The following is a 23,276-nucleotide window of genomic DNA, read 5'->3' as shown; positions in this document are numbered from 1 at the left end:
AGACACGTGCCAGGGGCACCCAGGTCAGTGGTATCAGGCAGGCCGAGGCAGGAAAATATTATGACTTTATTTGCTCCACTGACAGTGGCTCTGAGTGCAGGTGGTGCCGCTGTCTCTACATGGGGCGTCCAAAGTGGGGGACAAGGGTAGTTAGCATCTCCCCGGGCGGGGGCAGGGAAGGCTGGGCCGGGCAGACGTGGGACATGAGTGTGACAACCGCCAACCTCAGGGCTGCAGGAGCGATGGCAGTGGTGTCTCTGGAGATGGGTCCTGGCCGGTGGCTCAGAAGCAGGGAGATCCAGTGTTTAGGGTGCCGGCCGGCAGGCCTGCGCTACCTCCCGGGCCCGGCGGCCGGTGGCCAGGGCTGCTCGGCCAGCTCCTGCTCCAGCTGCTTGAAGCGCTTCTTGGAGGCCCGTTTGGGCCGGAGCCACCGCAGGCAGCCTGGGAGGCACTGGTCCAGCACGCTCTGCCGGGGACAGGGAGGGCGCAGGGGGCAGCTGTGGCTGAGTCCCACCCCCCAGAGCCCCCTGCCACCCCAGCGCGGGGTGGGCCCCACCTCCAGCATGAAGGCCGCCACGAAGTTGAAGGCGACAAGGCCCAGCAGCAGCAGCTTGAAGTAGGTGTCGGCGATGCTCCTCAGCGCCAGCAGCCCCTGCAGGAGGCCGGGGGCCAGGAGGAGGCTCACCAGGACAGAGCCCAAGAGCACCAGGGCCAGCAGGAAGGGCACTGGGGAGGGGGGGAGTCCGTCAGCCAGAGAGCCCCGCACACTCACACCCATGCCTGACGGGACCCCACAGGCACCAGCCCCACAGCCTTTCCCTCCATCACATCCCCCCTCCCTCCATCTCATCCCCCTCCCTCCACCTCATCCCCCCCTCCATCTCATCCCCCTCCCTCCACCTCATCCCCCCCTCCATCTCATCCCCTCCCTCCAGTTCATCCCCCCTCCCTCCATCTCATCCCCCCTCCCCTCCATCTCATCCTCCCTCCCTCCATCTCATCCCCCTCCCCTCCATCTCATCCCCCCTACCTCATCACATCCCCCCCCCTCCATCACACCCCCCTCCCTCCATCACACCCCCCTCCCTCCATCACATCCCCCCTCCATCTCATCCCCCCTCCCTCCATCTCATCCCCCCTTCCCTCCATCACATCCCCCCTCCCTCCATCTCATCCCCCTCCCTCCATCTCATCCCTCCTCCCTCCATCTCATCCCCCTCCCTCCATCTCATCCCCTCCCTCCAGTTCATCCCCCCTCCCTCCATCTCATCCCCCCTCCCTCCATCTCATCCCCCTCCCTCCATCTCATCCCCTCCCTCCATCTCATCCTCCCTCCCTCCATCTCATCCCCCTCCCTCCATCTCATCCCCTCCCTCCAGTTCATCCCCCCTCCCTCCATCTCATCCCCCTCCCTCCACCTCATCCCCCCTCCATCTCATCCCCTCCCTCCAGTTCATCCCCCCTCCCCTCCATCTCATCCCCCTCCCTCCATCTCATCCCCCCTCCCTCCATCTCATCCCCTCCCTCCAGTTCATCCCCCCTCCCTCCATCTCATCCCCCTCCCTCCATCTCATCCCCCCTCCCTCCATCTCATCCCCCTCCCGTCCATCTCATCCCCCCTCCCTCCATCACATCCCCCCTCCCTCCATCACATCCCCCCTCCCTTCATCTCATCCCCCCTTCCCTCCATCTCATCCCCCCTTCCCTCCATCACATCCCCCCTCCCCTCCATTACCCACCCCCTGCACATCCCACCCCCAGCACAGCAGCACCATTGGTGTAGAGCGGCCGGCGGAAGGGCGCCCCCTTGGACACGGCCATGGCCAGGATGAGGTACTGGAAGCTGGACAGACAGAAGACCACCGTGTTCTCATAGTTGGGCAAGTTGTCTGGCGCGGGTACCGTCCTGTTCAGAGGCACGAACCTGGGAGCACAGGGACCGGGAGTCAGGGAGCGAGGGTGAGGAGGACGGGGCATGGGTGGGATCTGGGGTGAGCTCCCTGCTACTCACCAGGGCTGGGCCACGGTCAGGAAGTAGCCCCCCAGCTGCACGCTGGCCACCAGGGCCACCTGTAGCAGCAGGCTGCTGAGCACGGGCACGCTGAGCAGGGCCCCTGGCGGCCGCGCCTGACCCAGAGCCAGCGCCGGCCCCGTGCGGCTCATGAGCACCGCCACCGTGGTGGTGATGACCAGGTCGATGACCAGGAACTGCACATCGCCCAGGTTGGTGTTGACCTGCCGGCAGGGAGGGAGGGCGGAGGGGAGGATAGCTCCTAGTCTGATGGGACAGGCACCAGCCCTGCCCTTAAGGAGTCTGATGGGGAAGGTGTTTTCTTGCCCTGTAACTTGATGGGCAGACAGCACCCTCCTGCCTCTGGGAACTCCCAATCTGATGAAGGAGACACGGCCCTGCCTTCAGGAAGCCCCTCTCCCCGTCTGAGGGAGAAGGCATCCCTGCTGACCTGATGGGAACTACCGGCCTGAGAGGGAGGCTGAGGCTCTGCCTTGTGGAGCCCCAAGGTTTCTGGAGGACACACAGTTCCTGCCCTCAGGTTTAAGGTGGACACAGGGACAAAAGCTGGCGCAAGGCCTGCAGTGCCCCATGGCGTCACCTGTTTCCAGTGCGGGCGAGCAACGCATGCTCTGAGCAGAGGAGTGGGTGATACCCTTTGGACAGGAGGCCGGAGGCACAGTCGAGGTCTGAGTTAGCGTGAGCGGGGAAAGGGCGGATTCATGGGAAAGGGGCAGAGGCCTCGGGTGTCCCACTCCTGCCTCTGCCTCCTTCGCCCCTGCCTGGGCTCTGTCTCAGGCCCCCCTGAAGATGGGGAACTCCCAGAGGACAGGGATGAAACGCTAGCACAGGACAGCTGCTCCCATTCCTGAGGACCTACTGTGCACCAGCTGCTCAGTGCTTTCATCATCTCAGACAAGCCTCACTGCCGAGGCTCCGGAGCGCCTAAGCCACGCGGCTGGAGCAGGATCTGAGGCCACGCTGCCGACTCCAGAGCCTGCCAGCCTCCTCACCGCGCTGCTGAGGTCCTCGCCCCGGGCCCGGCACGGGGCCTGCAGATACTCACCGTGTAGAGGATCAGGACAGAGATAAACTGGGTCAGGCTGTACAGGGCCATGTACTTGAAGACGCTGAACGACGTGTCCAGGGAACAACGACCTTCCCTGGGGAGCGGGTATGGGCATCAGGGGGCCTAGGCCGGCTGACGGGCCCTGCCGAGACCCCACCCCCCACCAGGCCCCTGCCCACCTCACCTGATGACCATGGGCACACACTCAATGTTGGCCACGCTCGAGGTGAAGGGCGAGACCACTGAGGCCTCGGCCTGGGACAGCGAGATGCCCACGTCAGCCGCCTTCAGGGCCCCGCAGTCGTTGGCGCCATCCCCACACATGCCCACACAGTACCTGCCGGAGAGGGGAGGGCAGGCGCGGCCCGGACTCACGTGCTGGCTCTGAGCCCGGGAGGGCCCTCCTCAGCTGCGAAATGGCCCACCCACCTCCCGGGCCGGCTGGCAGAACCCGGGGACGGCCGCATCCCGACTGCCCGCCGGGTGCCTGGGAAATGCTCAGTAAATGGTATGCAGTAGGTGCTCAGTAAATAGGTGCAATTACAGTGGCCACAGGGTCTGTATCCACAGGTTCTGTATCCACGGGGTCTGTATCCATGGATACAGAGAACCGACTGTACCACGCCGTTTTACATAAGGGACGCGGGCATCTGTGGACGCTGGTATCTGCAGGGACTCTCGGAACCAATCCCCCACAGATACTGAGGGCGGTGTACTACTGTCAGCAGGACAGACCCGGGGGTGCCTGCTGGGCTCTCTGAGGCTGATGGCTCCTGAACGCCTGGGGTGGGAAGCAGGGGCATATGGGCCAGCTGGGCCCCCGCAGGCCCCTCCCCCGTAGGCACTCACTGAAGCTTCTGCAGTTCACACACCAGCTCTGTCTTCTGCTCGGGAGCCATGCGGGCAAAGACGGTGCCCTGGACCAGGACCTGGGAGCACAGGGAGACAGGGGAGGGGCTGAGGCAGCCAAGAGGAGGGAGCAGAGCGTGGCGAGGTGTGGGGCGTCCAGGGAGGTCCGGGGCAGCCCTACCTTGGGCAGCAGCTTGGGGAAGTGCTTCATAAGGACACCAAAGGTGGACCCGCTGAGGGCCAGGTGGCTGGATCGGGGGTCTGGCTCCATGGTGTAGCTTGCGGCCTGGTCAGGATCCTGGGGGCCCGGGAAGCTCAGCTGAGCTCCCCCTGCCCACCCTGAGAGCTGGGGCCCGGGACAGCTGACACAGGGGTGGGGTCATGGGTGGGGTCTGTGGCGGAACTCGGGGTCAGCCTCACCTGAGCCCCGTTCACGGCTACAGAGGACTCCACTGGCAGAAGCTCGAGGGTGGCAGGCTGGCCCCGCTCAGGCGGGTTGGCGTGGACGATGACCAGGCGCTCCTGGGGGCCCACCATGCCGCAGCCCTGGGCCACGGTGACCGCCGTCTGCAGGTTGTCCCCTGGGGGTGTGGGGCAAGGTCAGGGTCCAGCTGCTACTGAGGGGCCATCCTCACCCTGACACGTATAGATGGGGAAATTGAGGCCGGACAGAATCTGTCTGCCATGACTGGCTCAGTGAGCTCAGGCAGGGTATCAGTGTCTCTGAACCTGGGTTTCCTTGTCTATAAAACTAGGGATCAAAGGTCTTAGGAGAAACCGGGAGCCTGGGTTGGAGTTCTACATACACCTTTTTTCTGGCCACGCCATGCGGCATGTGGGACCTCAGTCCCCTGACCAGGGATCGAACCCGTGCCCCCTGCACTGGAAGCGAGGAGTCTTAACCACTGGACGCCAGGAAAGTCCCCTGAATCTTTCTTTTCTTGCTCCATGAAATTGTCACAACCTTTGAGGCTGACCTAACTTCCCCCATTTCTCAGAGTTGGAAACTGGAACTTGGGGAGAGGTCACCAGCAGCTGAGCTGGAACCCAGGCTGTCCAACACCAGCCCCAGACTCTTTGGAAGTCACTCTACTCCTCTGAGCCTCACTTTCCTCATCTGTCAACTGGGGTAACAATTATCACTCAGGAGGGAGACTGTGAAGATAACTGAAATGTCTGAAAAGGACCAGGCCTGAGGCAGGGGCCCAAAGAGATGCCCCGGGAAGGGACGCCAGGTACCCTTATCTCTGCCCGGGATGGGGTAGATTCTGCCCGCCTAACCCAGGCCCTGCTGGTACCTGTCACCATGACGGTGCGGATGCAGGTCCTCCGCAGAGCCTGGATGACGGGTGTCGTCTGTGGCTTTAGCAGATTCTGCATGACTAGCAGCCCCAGGAGGCTCAGCTTCCACTCCACTGTGTCCCTGGAGGGTGGGCAGACCCGCGTCAGAGGCCATGCAGTGGCCACGACCCCTTCCCCAGCCACTGGGCAGGGGCATCGGCCCTGGGCTCTGCTCCCCTCTGCCCTCGCGAGGCCGTAGGCTCAGTGCCCAGGGCCCACCTTGTCAGTTGCTGAGCTGCTTCCATGTTGGGTGCGATGGGCAGCGGCTTGCTGGCGAGGGCCACCACGCGGTAGCCAGCAGCTGTGTAGCTCTGCAGCATCTGGGAGAAGTCGGTGGGCACTGCCAGGGAGAGGCAGGTGTCACTGGGACGGGGAGGTGGAGGCAGCGACACGGGCTGGGCGCCCACCCCATTCCGTGCCAGTGCCGACCTGCAGACTCTGGGGCCCTCCCCCTTCACCTGTCTTGGGGTCGCAGAGGCCTGCCACCAGCTCGGGGGAGCCCTTGACGCAGGCCTCAGGCCGAGCCGCCCCCGGCCACGCCACCACCACGCTCATGCGCTGCAGAGCCGATGAGAAGGGGAAGTGGCTGAGGATGCTGACCGGCACCAGGGGCTCCTCCTGTAGGGTTGGGGGGCAGCTGAGGGGCTGGCCTGTGGAGCCCACCCCTCCCAGCCCACGCCCCACAGGCACCCCCTCAGCTCACCATGCCCTGCAGGTGGAGCTCCTGAAGTGGGGGTTTCATCACCGCCAAGACCTGGGTCCCAAATGTCGAGTCTGCAGCCGATCCCTCCTCCAGGACCTGCGACGCAGGCAGAGAACACTGGCATCGAGGGGCCGGGTGCCGGCTTGGCCTGGGGCAGCCAATCCTTGGCCCGTGGAGAGAGGCAGTGGGAGACACTCAAGTTAAACTCATGGAGGACTTCCTTCACGGGAGACTGGATAGAATAGAAGTCAAGAATGTGCGCTTTGGAGTTGGGAGGACCCAAGTTCAAACTCTGGCTTTGCCATTTACAAGCCGCTGGGTGACCTTGGACAAGTTATTCCAAATCGCCCTCAGCCTCAGTTTCCTTCGTGAAGCAGGTCTGAAGCTACCTCCCTGGGGCTATGGGGAGCAGTACATGAGACGAGGCCCGTGCAACAGAGCGCTGGCACAGAGTAGGTGCTCAGCACTAGGCCTTGGCCATTGTTATTCTCCGTGGTGGGCATGATAGAGACGCCCCCTGGAGGGCCTAGAATGAAGACTGGGTGGGCTTAGTTAGGGCTCGGCCTCCTCACCCAGCCAGTAGATTCCACCATCTTGAGGTCCATGGGGTCACCCACTGGGGTGTCCCGGAGCCGGCTGAGGGTGTGGCAGGTGGCCAGTGCCCGGAGCAGGGGCCCCATGGGAAGGCGGCGGGGCTCTGGGACCAGTGGCAGGAACTCCTGCCCCTTCAGGGGCACCACACCCATCACGTCCAAGCCGTCCTCTGTGAGTGTGCCTGTCTGCAGGGGGCAAGAAGCGGGCGGGCCAGTGATGAGTCCTGGGGTGAGCTGCGCCCTGCTGCGGTGGGCGCCCACACCCCTGGCCAGGCGGGGCCCATGGGAACCCCAGGAGCCAGAGCTGGACCTTTGTTCAAGCAGGTCCCTCTGCCAGGCTGTCCTCCCCAACCCGCGGTGTTTCTTGGTCTGGCATCATTTCCCCCAGGAAGTCTTCTTTAACCCTGCAGTTGGGTCAGGTAGTGCTTGCTCGGGGTTCCCACCCATGGCCTCTTTACTACTCCATCATTTGTTCACTGTGGTACCAAGAAGAGGGCCTGGCCATGTACAGCTCTCGGTGTAATGAATGAATGAATGAATGAGTGAATGAATGAGTGAACAGATGCCTGCCTTTCCCATACCATATTCCAATGGCTCAGTTACACGTCTGGCCCCTTCGCTGGCCTGGGAGCTCTGCGAAGACGACCAAGCCCCACCCTTTCAGTTTAAATAACGTCCAAACTCCACACCAGGGCCCACCCGCCTCTGATGGATCAGGGCTCTGCCCGTTTCATCTTGTCCCCCTCCCTACTGTTCCCCGAGCCCCAGGCACACCGCTCTGTTCCTCCAAGGAGCCATGAGCCACCCTACTTCTTCCCCTCCACCTTGCCAGCCCTGCTCTCCTCTCAGTGTGGTCCACCCCTCAGAGGTCAACAAGGGACCACAGGAGCCTTCCTTGACTGCCCTCTAAGGGAGTGACCCCCATGTACCACCCATCACGTACCCCATTTGCTTCCTCCCCAGAACCCATCACCATCTGCAGCTCTCTGTGGTCCCTGGTTCACTCATTATGGTGGTGGGGACATCTCTGTGTGGGCTACTACTGGATCCCCAGTGTTGACAGCAGCCCTGGGTACCCAGCAGGCCCTCAATGGTTCTCAAACAAACAAATGAAATGAGTTTAGACATTTCATGCTTCAGACTGTGAGCTTGATGCAGGTGGGAGCTGGGGGAGAGGGTGCCTCTGAGTGTTTCCATCCCAGGACAGGACCTGGCGGTGGCCAGTGTCCGCAGCAGGGGTACACGGGCAGGCGGCGGGGCGCTGGGCTCAGCAAGCCCTCAGTCAACGTTGCTGAATGAGGGATGTGGGTGTGGGGGGCCTGGCCGTGTCCCCCACCCCACGGCCCCCACCTTGTCGAAACACACCAGCCGGAGCTTGCCCCCCAGGTTGATGCGCATCGGGTGGGTGCAGAAGACGCCCTGGCTCCGCAGCCGGTTCTGGGCGTAGAGCGTGCACACAGTCATGGCGGCAGGCAGGGCGGGCGGCACTGCCACCGTCACCAGGTCCAGAGCCCGGATCACGATCTCGTCCAGAGGCACCTGGCAGGGGGCACTGTGAATGCCAAGGGCCAGGCCGGGTGGGCCCTGGGCCCCCAGTGGCAGCCCCCGCCCGGCCCCCAAGGCTTACGTGGTTGCGGTGGAGGATGAAGATGCTGTAGATGGTGCCGAGGAGAGCTGAGGAGACAGCAAGGGGCTCAGCGGGACTGGGGACGGGGCTCCGGGGGCCACTGGCAAAGTGGGGTGCGGGGGGCCACTCACCCAGGACGGAGAGGGCAGCCACAAACTTCACGCTGTGTTTATAGAACTTGAAGTTGATGGGCCGGGGATGCAGGATGGAGCTCACCAGGGCCCCTTTAGCCGTGCAGAACCCTGGGAGGAGATGGGGAGACTGAGGCAGGGGAAGCTGAGGGTCAGGATGACCCCACCCCTCCCCCACACCACCCACACCTCTGGGGTTGTAAGGCATGACGCTCCTGGGGTCAGCAATCACCCAGTTTGGCGGTCACACGGGATGGCCACAGGCCTTGCCCAGCCTTCATAAGCTTAGTAAATAAGGAATTAGTAGTACCATCTACAAACTGGGTGGTTTCACTTAAAATCCAGATGTGTGTCTTTCGCTGAAAAATGTCAAATCTGGTGACACACTGGGTCCCTTTCACACGTGGCGGGGGCCTGCTGGAGATGTACAGCACTGCTCTCTTCTTAAGGGATGAGCTCCTTCCTTCTTGCCCCGCCCCTGCCCACTCCAGCCAATCCCAAGTAGGGGTGGGACATGCCTGAGTCGCACAGCAGGGCAGTGGTAGAGATGGGTCCTGCCCGGCTCTGTGTCACCTGTCCTCTAGGTGCTGGGCCCAGTATCCCTCCCCACTTCCCAGACTCGTTACCTGTCTGGGTCACCACTGCCAGGGCATGGGGTCCTACAAAGGCCCGGGCCTGCAAGATGAGGGTCCCACAGAAGAGCGTGTGCCGCTGGTGGGTCTCTGGGAAGTAGGGCACCGGTCCCTCCGGCAGGGCGGTCTTCAGCACTGGAACGCTCTCCCCTGGGAGGGATGTGGTATGAGGCCCATGCTGGTCCCTCCCACCAACAAGACCAAGCCTTATGCCTAGAACTGTTACGGAAGCCCCAGGTCTCATTTAACGCTTGTAACTATGTGTGAAGAAATCACTGCCCCCGTTTTACAGAGAGGTACACTGAAGCTCAGAGAGGGCAAAAGACACAGACACAGTGAGACAATCCTGGGACGTGTGCAGCCAGTTTCCAGGAACCATCTCTCAGGGGAGCCAGAAAGAGCTGTGAGCATACAGCATGGGCAGAGTGGGGGGCCAGGGTGGGGGCCGGTGTTCTCCTTCTGTTGGAATTATTTTGTAACGAGCTGTGTTACTTTTATAGTTCAAATAAGATATTGACACGAGAGGGCTTAACCTCTGTAAAGCCCTGAGCTCGCTGCCTGGCAAAGAGTAGCAGTGCCTCACCCAGCATCTGCAGGGGTAGGACCTGCTGAGGCCGGGACTGTTACCTGAGCAAAGGGAAAAGAGAACTCCATCTAAAAGTTCTGACACAAGGCAGAGAGGCTCAGGGGCCCGGCAGGGGGGATGGGAGGCTGCTGGCCAGGGGCAGGAACTGACCTGTCAGAGAGCTCTCATTGACCATGCACTCGCCAGCCACCAGGGCAGCATCGCAGGGCATCAGCCCACCCTCCTGGGGCAGCACCAGGCAGTCTCCCGGCACGAGCTCACTGGAGTCGACCCATTCCTCCTCTTCGGGCAAGCAGGGGCCTCAGTATAGCCTGGAGGGGACTCCCCCACTGCCTCCCCCAGCCTTCGTCTCTCCCCTAGCCTCTCTCCCTCCCCCAGCCTCCCTCCCTCACTCAGCCTCTCACCTCCCCCAGCCTCCCTCCCTCCCCCAGCCTCTCACCTCCCCCAGCCAGCCTCCCAGCCTCCCGAGCCTCCCTTCCACCCCCAGCTTCTCGCCTCCCCCAGCCTCCCTTCCACCCCAGCTTCTCACCTCCCCCAGCCTCCCTCCCTCCCACACCTCTCACTTCCCCCAGCCTCTCACCTCCCCCAGGCCGGCACACGCACACCTGTACAGACAGCTGGACCATGTCCCTCAGAGTCTGGCTTTGCTGTGGGCAGGGGGACAAGCAGGGAGTGGGTGGGCGGAGGTCTCCTCGGACACCACCTGCCCTGTCCCATCCACCTCACACCGCACACCTTTCTGGTCTTGTATATCGACACGCAGATGGAGACGATGGAGATGAGGAAAATGCACAGGGCATACCAGTAGTAGTAGTCAGCCAGCCACAGCCCGATGCTGAAGGCCTGGAACCCATAGTAGGGGTTCAGTGCCTGGGGGAGGGGCGGGGAGGCAGCGTCAGGGCCCAGGTCCCCCAGGGCAGCCCAGCCACAGGCTGGGCCTCCTGTGCCCACGGAAGCAGAGGGCCCGGCAGTTGCCGAAGGACTAAAGCCAGGCCTGTCTCCTGGTCAGTCCTGTCCAGATGTCCCTTGAGCCAGCAGCTTCTTTGCTCTAAAGAGGACACACGGGTGTTTACACGCCAGGCCCCTGCTAAGCACATCATCTAAATGCCATACGATGGTGAGGACAATTCCACAAGGCAGATGCTACCATCAGCTTCATTTTACAGCTGAGGAAACTGAGGCACAGAAGGGTTAAGTCACTTGCCTAAAACCACACAGCTCCCAGGTGGCCGACTAGAGTTTACATCAGGCCAGACTCAAAGGCCTCCTCTCTGTCTCACAGGTGTCTGCCCCTGGCTCAGAGGGCTGGGATGTTAGCAGTGTACTCTAGGTGTGTCCAGGTCACTGGCTTCCCTTTGTCCACATGTGACCTTGCCATGCCACGTCCCCCACTCTGTAGCTCTGGTTCTTCATGTGCGAACGGAATGTCCCTACCACGAGGCTGTTGGAGCGTGAAAGTGGGTAATGCACGGAAAGGACCCAGACTGTGGAGCCTGGCGCTTGGCACACAGCAGGAGCCCAGGCTGTGTGGGTTTGTCTCTTGGCCTCTAAGCCCCAGTCCCAGCCTGGACCAGAACTTCCAATTCCTCTCCCTGAGCTGACTGGGGCTGGTTCTGAGACAGCTCTCCACCATGGAGGAGAGGACAGCTGGTACAATCTGCCTCTGTAAGGGTGGCCCAGAGAGGGCAAGCCCCTGGCCCAGGTCACACAGCCAGCTCAGGCCAGAGCTGGGGCGGGGCCCAGGGACAGCCCTACCTCGTCCACCAGCAGCTGGGGATAGGACTTGACTGGTACACTGATCACGTTGGGGCCGTAGATGGTCTTCCTGTAAGAGGAAAAGCGGCAGGGCCATCAGATGGAGGGGCCGTGGCAGCTGGACCCTCTAGCAGTGATGGAGCGCCCTACTTTCCAGCTGGGGAAACTGAGGCCCAGAGAAGGCAGGTGACTGGAAGAAGGCCACACCCAGGGGGGTAAGAGAGGGGGCCCCAGCTCTCAGGGCAGCACCCACCTCACGGTTTGGTCCTGGAGGCTGAGGCCGGTGCTGGAGCAGTGGAGGTCGTCACAGGTGCGGCCGTGGTCCAGCAGGCTGGGAGGTTGGGAGAGGCACTCGTGTGGGTGGTGGGGTCTGAGCTCTGCACCCCCCACCCCTCCTGGCCCACCTCTGCCACACCGAGCTCCCGGGAGAAAGCTGGTCCCTCACGAACTCTGGGCCTAACTTTCTCCTTCTGTTCCTCTGATGGGGCCCCAAACCATCTCACCCAGGAAAAACGATGAGAGATGATGATAATACTTAACAGTGACAACAGCCGCTATTATTTAGTGACATTTAGAGCTTTCTTTACAATGATGCCTTCTTAGGTAAGTCACTTAACCTCTCTGGGCCTCAGACTTCTCATCTGCAAGATGGAGACGGTGACAGCATCTCCCTCACAGGGCTACGGGTGGATTAAATGAGATAAGTTTTGCAAAGTGCTTGGACGGTTCCTGGCACTTACTAGGTGACAGAGGTCAGCGATTTTTTTTTTTTTTTTTTGGCTGCGTTGGGTCTTCAATGCTGTGTGCAGACTTTTCTATAGTTGCAGCGAGCGGGGGCTACTCTTCTTTGCAGTGCGTGGGCTTCTCATTGCAGTGGCTTCTCTTGTTGCGGAGCATGGGCTCTAGGCATGCGGGGCTTCAGTAGTTGTGGCTCGCGGCTCTAGAGCGCAGGCTCAGTAGTTGTGGCGCACAGGCTTAGCTGCTCTGCAGCATGTGGGATCTTCCCGGACCAGGGATCGAACCTGTGTCCCCTCCGTTGGCAGACAGATTCTTAACTACTGCGCCACCAGGGAAGTCCCACGTCAGCGAGTTTTGCTATTCCTCTCACGCAGCAGAGGCTGTTGGTGCCCTCCCCACACCCCCTTGGAATTCACGTCTGTGCGGTGCAGCCTCTTACTGGAAACACCTGTCCTGACTTGAGGGCTTCTCCTGGCTGCATAAGCATGGTCTGCCCGTGAGCTAGGAAGGCCGAAGTTGTGCAAGAGTTCATGTATTCCGCAACCGGTAACAGTAGGAAGGTGATGGGTACGTACCCCCTGGTTTCCTCACTCCTTGGGTGAGGGCACCCCGAGGTGCGTGCTCTATACTGGCTCAAAGGGATCCCCAAGGGACTGTGCTCCAGGTGCCCACGTCAAGCCCCCTCCACCGGCGGCCTCCTCTTCCCGGCCTCACTTCCCCTACGTCTCCTGCCATCACCTTGCAAACAGATTCCCTGCACTTGAATCCTCGTCTTGAGGTCTGCTTCTCGGGGCTCAAACTAAGACATAAACTGAGCTCGTATTTATCAAGCACTTAGTAGGTGGCAGAGCAGGTACAAGACGCCAAACAGAAGGTCCAAGTCCAGAGCTTACGGTCTGATTCACAGCAGTGTTGCCACCTCAGGCCAGGTGCCGTGCCAAGCCTTACATGACAGTAATATACTTTACCCTCGAAACAACCCTAGGAGGCCGGGATTCCCTTCATGAGCTATTTACAGACAGGCTCAGCGAGTTGAGGGGGCCAAGGCACAGAGCTGAGAGGGGAGTCCAGGCTGGGCCACCTCATGCCACCTTCTCTGCCCAATGCAGCACCCGCTGTGGGCGTGGTGTAGCGTCGCCGGCCCTGACCCCTACCTGACTCGGCAGAAGGCCTGCTGGGTCTCGATCCAGACATAGCGCTGGCCCCGGAAGAGGTAGTAGCGCAGCGTCCGCTGTTGGGTGGGAGAGAGGAGAGGTGGGCTGGAGGCGGCCCCAGGAGGAGTGTGTGGGGGGCGGCAGGGCGATGGCACAGGAAAGAGGCGGGAGAGGCATGGAGGGGTAGAAGGTGATCGGCCAGCATCCTGGACGATTGGGACGAGAGAACCAGAGGCGCCCAGAGAACAGCTGGAGTCAGTCCCCATTGTACAGGGTGTGAATCTGAGGCCCAGAGACAGGCAAGGACTTGTCCAGAACCCAGCTGTCCACTTACTGCTTCTTCGGTCCTGTGGAGCTGGGCGGTGTCCTTCCATGTCCCCTCTGGTAGTGTCCCCACAGCTGCCTGGCTCCGGCCGTCCTCCGCCTGGGTCTGTGGGGGCAGCTCCAGGCTGGGGACGGGGGTGGGGTTACCGTGGAGCCCTGGGAGCTGCCCCAGCACCTCCCCATCCCCACAGAGCCACCTTCCCTCTCTCGGATGGGAGGCCCCGGGATCAGAGCCTTCATGGGGGGAGGGCAGCGGGAGCAGGGGCTCCTGGGAAGGGGCGATGGGGCTGCCTCACCTGTCTTTGCTGATGGCCTCAGTCTGCACCTGGACAGTATAGAGCTGCCACGAACTATCCTGGAACACGGAGGTGTGGACTCAGTCCTGGAAGAGACCCCTCCCCTCCCCGGCCCCACCCGACAGCCAGGTGGCCCCTGCTGGAGGAGGCAGGGATCAAGGATAGAGGTGACCTCCTTGGGAATCACCCACCCCGTCCCGTCTGCCCACTGCTCAGATGGGAAAGCTGAGGTCCAGGGAGGAGAAGCACCTGTGTAAGGTCCCACAGAACGTCAGCGGCCAGGTTGGGCTGAGAACCCGAGCACCCTCCGCCCCGCAACCCTGAGCCACCGTCACCCCACTCCAGCTCCAGGCTCGCCCCTGCTCCCCCGTCTCTCACCTCTTTGTCTCTTATTTCGATAACGAGGGTTTCGGCGCGGGCCAGGCTGCACGGCTGGAGCCGCAGCCGCACCCGCCACATGGGCTTCCATCGGAAGAGCAGCAGGGGGATCCCCGCCATCACCCAGACCACGATGTGATAGCCGATGACCCTCCATGGACTGCCACAGTAGCCGCTGAGCCTCTGTGGACATGGGCGAGAGCAGGCCAGGGAGTGGGGTGGGCGGGGGCTGGAGGAGGCAGCCAGGGTATCTGGGTGGGCCTGGGTACCACCCCCACCTGGAGTTGCCCCTGCCCCTCCCCTGCCCACGTACCACGGATGAAACTGAGGAGCTGAGGGGATCTATAGATGTCTCTATCGTCAGGGTCCCATAACCGGCGGGCGTGTTGCCCACGAGCGGGCTGCTGTCTGTGGACAGAAGGGAGAAATGTCATTGGGGGGGGTTGGGGGGGCTCCTCCTTCTTTCTTTAACCACCACTTAAGCACAGTCATTTTATAAATCTGGTCTGATAAATCCAGTAACTCGAGTCTTCACGGGCCTGTTACCGGGCTGTCCTGTGGGTCCTCACTCGTAGGACCTTGTTTCCTCATGCGTCTGGCGATTTCTGACTCGGTGTGGGCGCAGAGTCGGGGGACGGGGCCTGTTGAGCACTTTGGGCTTCAAGAGCACCCCCACACACCTCCAGCTATTAGCTTCCTGGGAGCTCTGTGTCCCACGTTCCATCTGGTCTACACTCTGAGGGCAGGGACAGGGCTGCTCATCCTTTTTCTTTTTTTAGACGTCATTTTAATTTATTTATTTATTTTTTGCGGTACGCGGGCCTCTCACCATTGTGGCCTCTCCCGTTGCGGAGCACAGACTCCGGACGCGCAGGCTCAGCGGCCATGGCTCACGGGCCTAGCCGCTCCCCGGCATGTGGGATCTTCCCGGACTGGGGCACGAACCCGTGTCCCCTGCATCGGCAGGCGGACTCTCAACCACTGCGCCACCAGGGAAGCCCTATTTATTTTTAATTGATTATATTTTTAAAAATTTATTTTTGGCTGCGTTGGGTCTTTGCTGCACGTGGGCTTTCTCTAGTTGCGGCGGGAGGGGGCTACTCTTCGTTGTGGTGCACGGGCTTCTCATTGCGGTAGCTTCTCTTGTTGCGGAGCACAGGCTCTAGGCACATGGGCTTCAGCAGTTGCAACATGCGGGCTCAGTAGTTGGCGGCATGCGGGCCCTAGAGCGTGTGGGCTTCAGTAGTTGTGGCGCGTGGGCTCAGGAGTAGTGGCATGCGGGCTCTAGAGTGCAGGCTCAGTAGTTGTGGCACATGGCCTTAGTTGCTCCGCGGCATGTGGGATCTTCCCGGACCAGGCATCGAACCTGTGTCCCCTGAATTGGCAGGTGGATTATTAACCACTGCGCCACCAGGGAAGTCCCTGCTCATCCTTTTTCAACCTTCATGCCCAGCACAGGCCTGGCAGTGAGGAGATGCCGAGAAGTAGAGTATGGACTGAAAAAATGTCAGGGCAGCCATGAAAGGGGCAGCTTCACTCTGAAGGTGAAATGGGGGGAGGAGGAAGGAAGAACCCAGTCGCTGGGGGTGGGCTGGAGAGGAGGGTTGAGCTGAGAAAGCCCCCAAGGCTCAAGGAGAGAAGCCGCTATGTGCCAGGGCCCAGCTGAACAGCTGACAGGTTCCTTCTGTGAGGAAGGGCCCACTATCACCCCCATTTTACAGATGGGTAAACTGTGGCTCAGGGAAGACCAGTGGGCATCTCTACTGTAGAAACTCTTTTTTTTCTACTGCCTCCCCTGCTGTAGTGCTGCGGTCCTAGCCGAGCAAGCAGACAGTGGGTGTTCTGGGGCCCGGGACGGGGTGGGGCTCATGGCCTCTGTCAGGGTTTCTCTAACTGTGCTCCCTGGACCTCTTGGGGAACCTGTTAGACATGAAGATGCCTGGGCCCCTCCCAGACCTGCTGGCACAATGGCAGCGGTGCTGAGCATCTGCATGTTTCCCAGGAGCCTCTGGAGAAGTTCACTAAGGGGGATGGGAAGGCAGGGAAGGTGGGGGGCAACCTGCTGGTTTTCTGGGCTCCCTACTCCTCCACCCCAACCAGAGCCCTGCAGAGGCCTGATCTGAAAGTTCCACCCAATAAGCCCAGGGTGTCCCAAGCAACTGCCTGTCACAACATCCCCAGCCCCTCAGCTGTTCTGTCCCCAAACACTTAAGTTTCTGCAGCTTCTCCAAGCCCCAAAGCAACCATGATAGTCAACATTTCCCGAGGCCCCACTACGTGCGGGCTCTGCTCCTGGTCCTTCTTACATGGCTAACTCAATGACCCTGCCATGTAAGCACAATAATTATCCCCTTTTTTTTTAGCTCTACGCGGGCCTCTCACTGTTGTGGCCTCTCCCGCTGCGGAGCACAGGCTCCGGACGCGCAGGCTCAGTGGCCATGGCTCACGGGCCCAGCCGCTCCGCGGCATGTGGGATCCTCCTGGACTGGGGCACAAACCCGCGTCCTCTGCATTGGCAGGCAGACTCTCAACCACTGTGCCACCAGGGAAGCCCCATTCCCTTTTCATAGAAGAAAATTAGGCTCAGAGAGGTTAAGGAACTTGCCCAAGATCACACAGCCAAGTACATGGTAGTGTCAGGATGCAATCCTAGGCAGGCTGACTCCAGGGTGGGGTTTCTTTTTCTTTTTTTTTTTTTTTTGGCTGCACTGGGTCTTCGTTGCTGTGCACGGGCTTTCTCTAGTTGCGGTGAGCGAGGGCTACTCTTCGTTGTGGTGCGTGGGCTTCTCATTGCGGTGGCTTCTCTTTGTTGTGGAGCACAGGCTCTAGGCGCATGGGCTTCAGTAGTTGTGGCACACGGGCTCAGTAATTGTGGCTCACCAGCTCTAGAGCGCAGGCTCAGTAGTTGTGGTGCATGGGTTTAGTTGCTCTGCGGCATGTGGGATCTTCCTGGACCAGGGCTCGAACCCGTGTCCCCTGCATCGGCAGGCAGATTCTTAACCACTGTGCCACAAGGGAAGTCCCAGGGTGGGTTTTAATTCCCATCAGACCACGCAGAGTCTGTTCTATCCTATCGCAGCCCCCCATATCTCCACATAAGGACTGTGATAATAATTACTATGGTAATTACCATAATAAGAACAGCCAATATCCATTAAGCACTTCCCAGGTGACAAGAGCTGCTCTCACCCTCCACGCGAATTAGCTCATTTAACCCTCTGGCAACTCGATGAGGGGACTCTTATTTTTCCCATTTGTACAAATGAGGGAACCGAGGCTCAGAGTCACAAAGGCCCCCTGGTAAATGGTGGAGCCAGGAAGTCAGAGCCCAGATCTTGTGTTTTGGGGGCCAATGTGGGCACTTCCAGACAACAGGGCATATGCCCTCTGCCACCTGAGGCCTCTTTCAAACAAGAGGACTCAAAACCCAAATTAACCCAAGCTCCACCCACGGTCAATCCCTCCCCTGTCCACTGGGTGACTCAGAAAATATACGGAGCTGCCACCAGCTCCAGAAAGGGCCTGGTCTCTGGGGAACTCCCACACATACAAACGAAGCCTGTAGCTCTCAACCATCCTGGTGTCTGGCCAACGGTAAAGTCTCAAAGCCAGAGGGCAGGAGGCCTGGTCAGCCTTCTGCCCTGGGGCTCAGAGACCCCAGCCTGGGTCCCCTGGGGTGGTCCCTTTTGCTCTCTGGTTCCGGCCAGTCCAGCTTGTGAGGGAGGCTTGTCAGGGCACGATTTCCTTCCCTTCCTGACAACAGCCCGCAGGCAACTAACAGCAGAGGCCCTTCTGCTCCCTGGTGTGTGTGTGTTGTGCAGGGGCGGGGGAGGCTCGCCCTGGGTCCTGGCTTGGGGGGCAGAACAACAGGCATTCAGGGCAACTGACCCGGTCTGGCAACCTGGGTTCTCAGGTCCTTGGCCACCAACAAGCCCCAGCCCTTTTCTTGTCCCCTCCTCCAAAGGCCACAGTCCCAGCTGTCCTTCTTGCCGAAGCCCCTCACCAGCCCTGGAGACCTGCTCCTTGAGTGGGTCAGGGCGGGTAGTTTCGCCCCCTTTAGGGTTCTTGTCGGGCAGTTTCTGGGGTGTAAGGAAAAAAAGCACCTTAGGGGGGACTTCCCTGGTGGTCCAGTGGTTAGGACTTCGTGCTTCCACTGCAGGGAGCGTGGGTTCGATCCCTGGTTGGGGAACTAAGATCCCCCACAAGCCCTCGGTGCGGCCCAAAACCAAAAACAACAACAAAAAGAGTACCTCAGGGCTATCAGGGGCTGACACAGGCCAGGCACCGTTCAGGGCTTTACACACATCGATTCATTCATTCCTCACCACTGTGAAGTGGGGACTACTTTTATCCCTATTTTACAGATTAGGAAACTCAGGCCCAGAGAGGTGAAGTAAGCTGCCCAAAGGCCACACAGCCAGCACGCGGTGGGACGTGGATCCAGGCAGTGTGGCTGCAGGGTCCACGCTCTTAACCACGGCACTACCAGCGCCATCGCTGTCGTCCCCATCAGTCACTGTGCTCCTGGCTCTCTCACAAATGACTCAGCCTCTCTCCAGGCTTCCGTTTCCCATCTCTAGGATCATAACCACAAAGTAGCTGGCACATGGGGTGTCTGAAGTTCCTGAAGCATGGCCTGTACAGGAGGGCATTGCTGGCTCCCCTGCCAAGGAGGTGTGGCTTCCGCTCTGACCCATTTCTCAGGCTCCCCTCTACATTCCCATTGCCCTGTCTGAAAACCCACAGCTGTGCCATTGCTCCCCTGTGTGCACTCAACAGCTCTTCCCCGGGCCTTCAAACCCTCAGGCCAGCAGCTGTGCTGGGGATGGGACTGCAGCGTGCTGCACTGACCCCACGTGGGCCACTTTGCTCCTGCCAATCTGCTTTCGTCCTGCAACAATCAAGCAACTTATCCCATTTTACAGATGAGAAAACTGAGCCTTGAGAGAGGCAGTGTGCCCACCAATTTGTCTCGCAGCTGGAAGGGGCCTTGCTCCAAAATCCTCTCTGCCCACCTCACCCCCACCCACTGACACTAACACATCAGGCTTGCACAGGTGTCATCGCCCTCCTGCTCACACTGCCTGGTGCGGCTGGGACTCAGGAACCATTTATTGAATGAACCAATGAATGAAGGTTGTACACCTCACGGACATAACAGAGCATGGAAGCAATGGTGCAAGAGTCAGTGTGTCCACCTCCTGCCTCTGGGTCAGCTGGGAGGTGCAGAGGAACAAGCCTCTTCTTGAAGGGCCCTACCAGAGACCATCTGGAGCTGCCCTCACTGGATCACTTCCCCCAGGACCTAAACAAGGTTGCCTCTGGAAGTTCTTCCTTGTGTCTATCACACACCCATCATTTCACAAGGATGCTCTCCCCGTCAACCTGGGGAAGGAGGCAGTCACATCTGTGGAACACTCTAGTCTCCCAGCAAGGTCAAGCCCAGGGCATGCTCTTGCAGAACATCTGTCAAAACACTCAGAAGGGATGGCAGGGATGTCTCCCCAGGGATGGCACAGGAAGGTCAGAGCAGTGTCTGATCTCTTCTGGTACCACCAGCTCGAACCAGCTGCTTGGGAGGAGAATACTTTCACAAATGACTGACTGCATTGGTCTTCTGAATAACCGCGACTGATCTTCACGCGTAACCCTCTGAGGGAGGGACTATTATCATCTCATTTTACAGTTGGGGAAACTGAGGAACACAGTTTCAAAATCCCTTGCCCAGGGTCATACAGCTTGCAAGGGGAGAAGCTGAAAATGAGTGGGTCTAAATGAACACATTCCTCTCAGTTCATCCTCACAGCCACCTCTCCAAAAGTGCGGATTAGGATTCCCATTTAAAATGAGGCACAGAGGTTGATTAACATGTCCAAAGTCACACAGCTCTGAGTGGTCAAGATTAGACTTGAACCTAGTCTGACTCCCTGGCCCTGGGGCAATGCCACGAGTACTGCAGAGCGGAGGGGCTGGCGTCAAAGCCATTTGGGAATCTCTTGTTTCCTGCGGAAGCACGGGTTTCCTCCTGATGACCTGGCAGAGGCCCAGGGCAGCACTGCTGCCTCCTCCCTTGCTGTGCTTCTCCTGTGGCCAGAAGCTCCTCTCCTGGGCCAGGCTGAGTGTGAGGGATCATCTGCCAGGAGCTCCCTGATCTTTGGATCTGGAGTCCTGGGACCATATGTCCTCAGCCTTTCCCCTTCCTCACCCTGGGTGCACCCTTGAGTTGGAGGCGGGGATGGGGGGGAGTAAGGTGGGAGACCGGAGGGAGAGACCTGAATGAAGGGTCTGCAGCTGCAGAGAGGATGCTCAAGCGTTGGTGGCCCTTGGCTGAGGTCTAGGCTCTGAGTGACCCACGTGGAAATGAGACCCTTCTAAACGCGAGAGGTCTACTGGCACCCTTTGCAGCAGGTAGAATTAGACTCTGGAAAGGGTGGCCTCCAGACACAGGGCCTGGGACAGGTAACATGGAGGGTGTGGTCCCTGGACCGGCGTGCTAACAGGCTTGCTCTGGGGGCCCGACTCAGGGGATCAGGAGTGGCATTTGTGCCCCAGGGCACTCCGATCCAGGGACTCAGGAGCCCTGGCTTCTCCAACCCCATTCATTCATTCAACCAAGAGGAACAACCACTCAGAGGCCCTGGATGCAGCGGCCTCCACGTCTCTTCCCCCACCTGGACATCCGTCACCGCGCGGGGACACTTCCCTGCGCCCCGCCACCGCGGCCCCCGGATTATCCTTTTGCACGGCGGCGCCAGGCGCTTCCTCTCCCAGGGCTTTAGGAAGGCGCGGAGCGGACGGCTCTGCGCGGTGCCATCCCCGGGCTCCTGGCCTCTCTGGGAAGGGGGAGGGCACGGGCGCGGGGATGTCCCGGGGGCCGCTCCCTCGGCCCGCGCCCCAGCGGTGGGGGTGTCCCCCACGACAGATGCGACGACGGGCGGTCCGGGGACCGCGCCCGGTTCCTGTCGGCTGGGGCTGCGCGCTCACCTGCGCTCATGGCGGCTCCTCGCGCTCATCGCCGGGCCCGGGCGTCGCGATGCCCCGCGGTCGGGGCCGAGGCGGAAGGCCGGGGGCGCGGGGCGCTGCGGAGCTGGGCGGCCCGGGACACCTGCAGGACCCAGCGGCTGGAGCGGCGGCGAAGGTGCCGCAGTCAGGCTCTGCGCACCGCCAAGCCCCGCCCCGCCCTCTGCGGCCCCACGTCCTCCCGCGCGCCGCGGGGGCTGCCGGGATTTGTAGTCCGAGGCCGCTCCCAACGCGCACGCAGGGGCGGGGCGCCGAGAGACAGACGTGACAGCCCTGGGACAGACTGACACATAGAGAGGAGGACACTCAGGGAATCCGACAGGACAGCCCTCAGACACATGAACACATAGACACAAAGGGCTGGAAGGAGACAGAGTTGCGATGGAGAGTAATGGTGGGGGAGAGACTCCAGAGGGGAAGCAGGGAAGGCCTTGACAGTATCTGGTCCATACCGAGAACTCAATACATACACTTGATAACGGGGTACATATCGGCAGGACTTGCTGATGCATGGGAGGTGGAGGTATAGGAATGGAATCAAAGATGCCTCTCCTCCCTGGGTTTTGGTCTGAGCAGGTAGGGGGTGGTGGAGCCGTTCGCTCAGCTGGGGCAGGCTGCTGGTGGAGCAGGTTGACCACCTGGGGGATGGGGCTGGCTTCACTCAGTTCAGGTGAGAAGACCTGTTTCTTCTGCTGATGCCTCAGTGAGGGCAGCCTACTGAACTTCTCAGAGCCCCTGTTTCCTCCTCCAGGGCTTAGCTGGATGTCTGGCAGACCACTTAACCAGGGGAACCCTGATTTCCATGGCAGGCAGGATGGCTAGGTTTGTATAAATGACTTGCTCGATGCCCTTGCCAAGAGGCAGTGTGGTACAGTGGCAAGTGGCTGGGCTCTGGCACCAGAGAGACTTGGGTTTGGATGTGCATCAGTTGCTGTCTAGCTGTGTGAGCTTTAAAAAGTCACTTTCCCTCTCTGAGCCTCTCTCCTCATCTGTGAAATGAAAGCTGCTGGAAAGATGAAATGGGGTGGCAGGAACTTGGCAGAAGCCAGTTGCTTTCTTGAGATCCTGGTGCTGGGCTAGAAGCTTCATAAAAGCAGGGGGCTTGGGGACTGCATCGCAAGATTTGTCCCTCATTCTTCATATTGCTACTTGGCATTTAAGAGACTCCATCCTCTGAGCCATCTGGGAAGGAGCTGCACCTGCCGCTTGGTCCATGGTCTTCATGAGGTGGGAGACCAGATGAAGCTTCCTTCCAAACCACAGAGGATGTGGAAGGCCTCGCCTCTGCCCAGGGTTACCTTTGGGGAAGTGGCCCTCACTGTGGTCATCTGGGCGATCTGTGGGCTGGGCTGCAGTCATCTGTGGACTAGGACCCATGGAGAAGACTCCCTTCTGGGGCTGTTGCTCCCTTGGGGGCCCACAGGAAGGACATAATATGCCTGGTCCTGCAACCAGGTAGGGTAGGGAGAACCCGGAGAAAGAAAACCAGGCACGGCTTTCTTGACATAAGAGAAGCCGTCTTTTGTGATCTAAGCCTGGCCACAATCCTTGACCTAGAACAGGTCTCAGTAATTAATGATCTTAAGGGAACAAAAGAATAGACAACTGTTATCAGGCAAGAGAAGTAACAATAGCAAAGATATCAGTTGTAAAGACTCCCAGTTCTGTTTCAGTGGTGAAGATTAGCCTGAAATGCTCAATTGGAACCTGAGGGATGATGATGACCTTTTCTGACCCTCGTGACTTCAATCAACTAAAGCTTGGACTCTGTCGAGCGCCCAAGCCCCTTCACGAATAGGTATGTACCCTTAGCTTAAAACTTCTCCAGTTTTGCTGTTGGGGAGACACTGCTTTGGGAGAGATCCCGGGGTTCTCCTTACTCGCTGCAAAGAATAAATCCTTCCTTCTCCTGACCTTTGCCTTGGTTGTGTCTTTTGGCTTGACACCTACCAAGAGGTAAACCCAGTTTTTGGGTAACAGTCCGAGTGGCAAAAAGCTGGAGAATTCACTAATTTGTGCTGGTTTATTCTAGAGCATTGCCAAACTTCTCAGTTTCTCTAGTTTCACTA

At 59.8% G+C, this 23,276-nt stretch overlaps 1 protein-coding gene across 3 annotated transcripts; it reads right to left on the bottom strand.

Moving 5' to 3' along the window:
• Nucleotides 1–47: 47 nt before the first annotated feature.
• ATP13A2 (ATPase cation transporting 13A2) lies at nucleotides 48–21,362 on the bottom strand. 3 transcript variants are annotated; one of them, XM_012533963.3, is made up of 29 exons: nucleotides 21,172–21,362; nucleotides 14,501–14,595; nucleotides 14,188–14,370; nucleotides 13,810–13,868; nucleotides 13,524–13,638; nucleotides 13,190–13,266; nucleotides 11,551–11,628; nucleotides 11,298–11,367; nucleotides 10,278–10,412; nucleotides 10,123–10,189; nucleotides 9,693–9,824; nucleotides 8,951–9,106; nucleotides 8,325–8,435; nucleotides 8,194–8,240; nucleotides 7,917–8,105; nucleotides 6,546–6,752; nucleotides 5,974–6,069; nucleotides 5,729–5,888; nucleotides 5,490–5,610; nucleotides 5,228–5,352; nucleotides 4,350–4,510; nucleotides 4,111–4,227; nucleotides 3,930–4,009; nucleotides 3,265–3,417; nucleotides 3,078–3,174; nucleotides 2,012–2,235; nucleotides 1,773–1,924; nucleotides 557–726; nucleotides 48–466 (listed from the first exon to the last, which is right to left on the bottom strand). In XM_012533963.3, exons 1-29 carry the CDS (start codon nucleotides 21,179–21,181, stop codon nucleotides 332–334), a joined length of 3,522 nt encoding a protein of 1,173 aa, XP_012389417.1. In that variant the 5' UTR covers nucleotides 21,182–21,362; the 3' UTR covers nucleotides 48–331. The 3 variants fall into 3 exon arrangements, with proteins under 3 accessions (XP_012389417.1, XP_049563598.1, XP_033288961.1); XM_049707641.1 differs by having other exon boundaries at nucleotides 10,278–10,385; XM_033433070.2 differs by lacking the exon at nucleotides 4,111–4,227.
• Nucleotides 21,363–23,276: the final 1,914 nt, after the last annotated feature.

Source organism: Orcinus orca, chromosome 1, assembly GCF_937001465.1.
Source record: "Orcinus orca chromosome 1, mOrcOrc1.1, whole genome shotgun sequence".
Taxonomy (NCBI): Eukaryota; Metazoa; Chordata; class Mammalia; order Artiodactyla; family Delphinidae; genus Orcinus; species Orcinus orca.
This window is presented reverse-complemented; position numbering and strand designations above follow the sequence as displayed.

What these genes read in the sequence shown, in the direction of transcription:
- ATP13A2 (XM_012533963.3), bottom strand. An exon ending in CCGCACCGTCATGGTGACAG is followed by an intron (nt 4,511 to 5,227) that starts GTACCAGCAGGG and finishes CCACACCCCCAG; the next exon opens with GGGACAACCTGCAGACGGCG. An exon ending in CCGGCCGCTCTACACCAATG is followed by an intron (nt 727 to 1,772) that starts GTGCTGCTGTGC and finishes CCCCCTCCCCAG; the next exon opens with TGCCCTTCCTGCTGGCCCTG.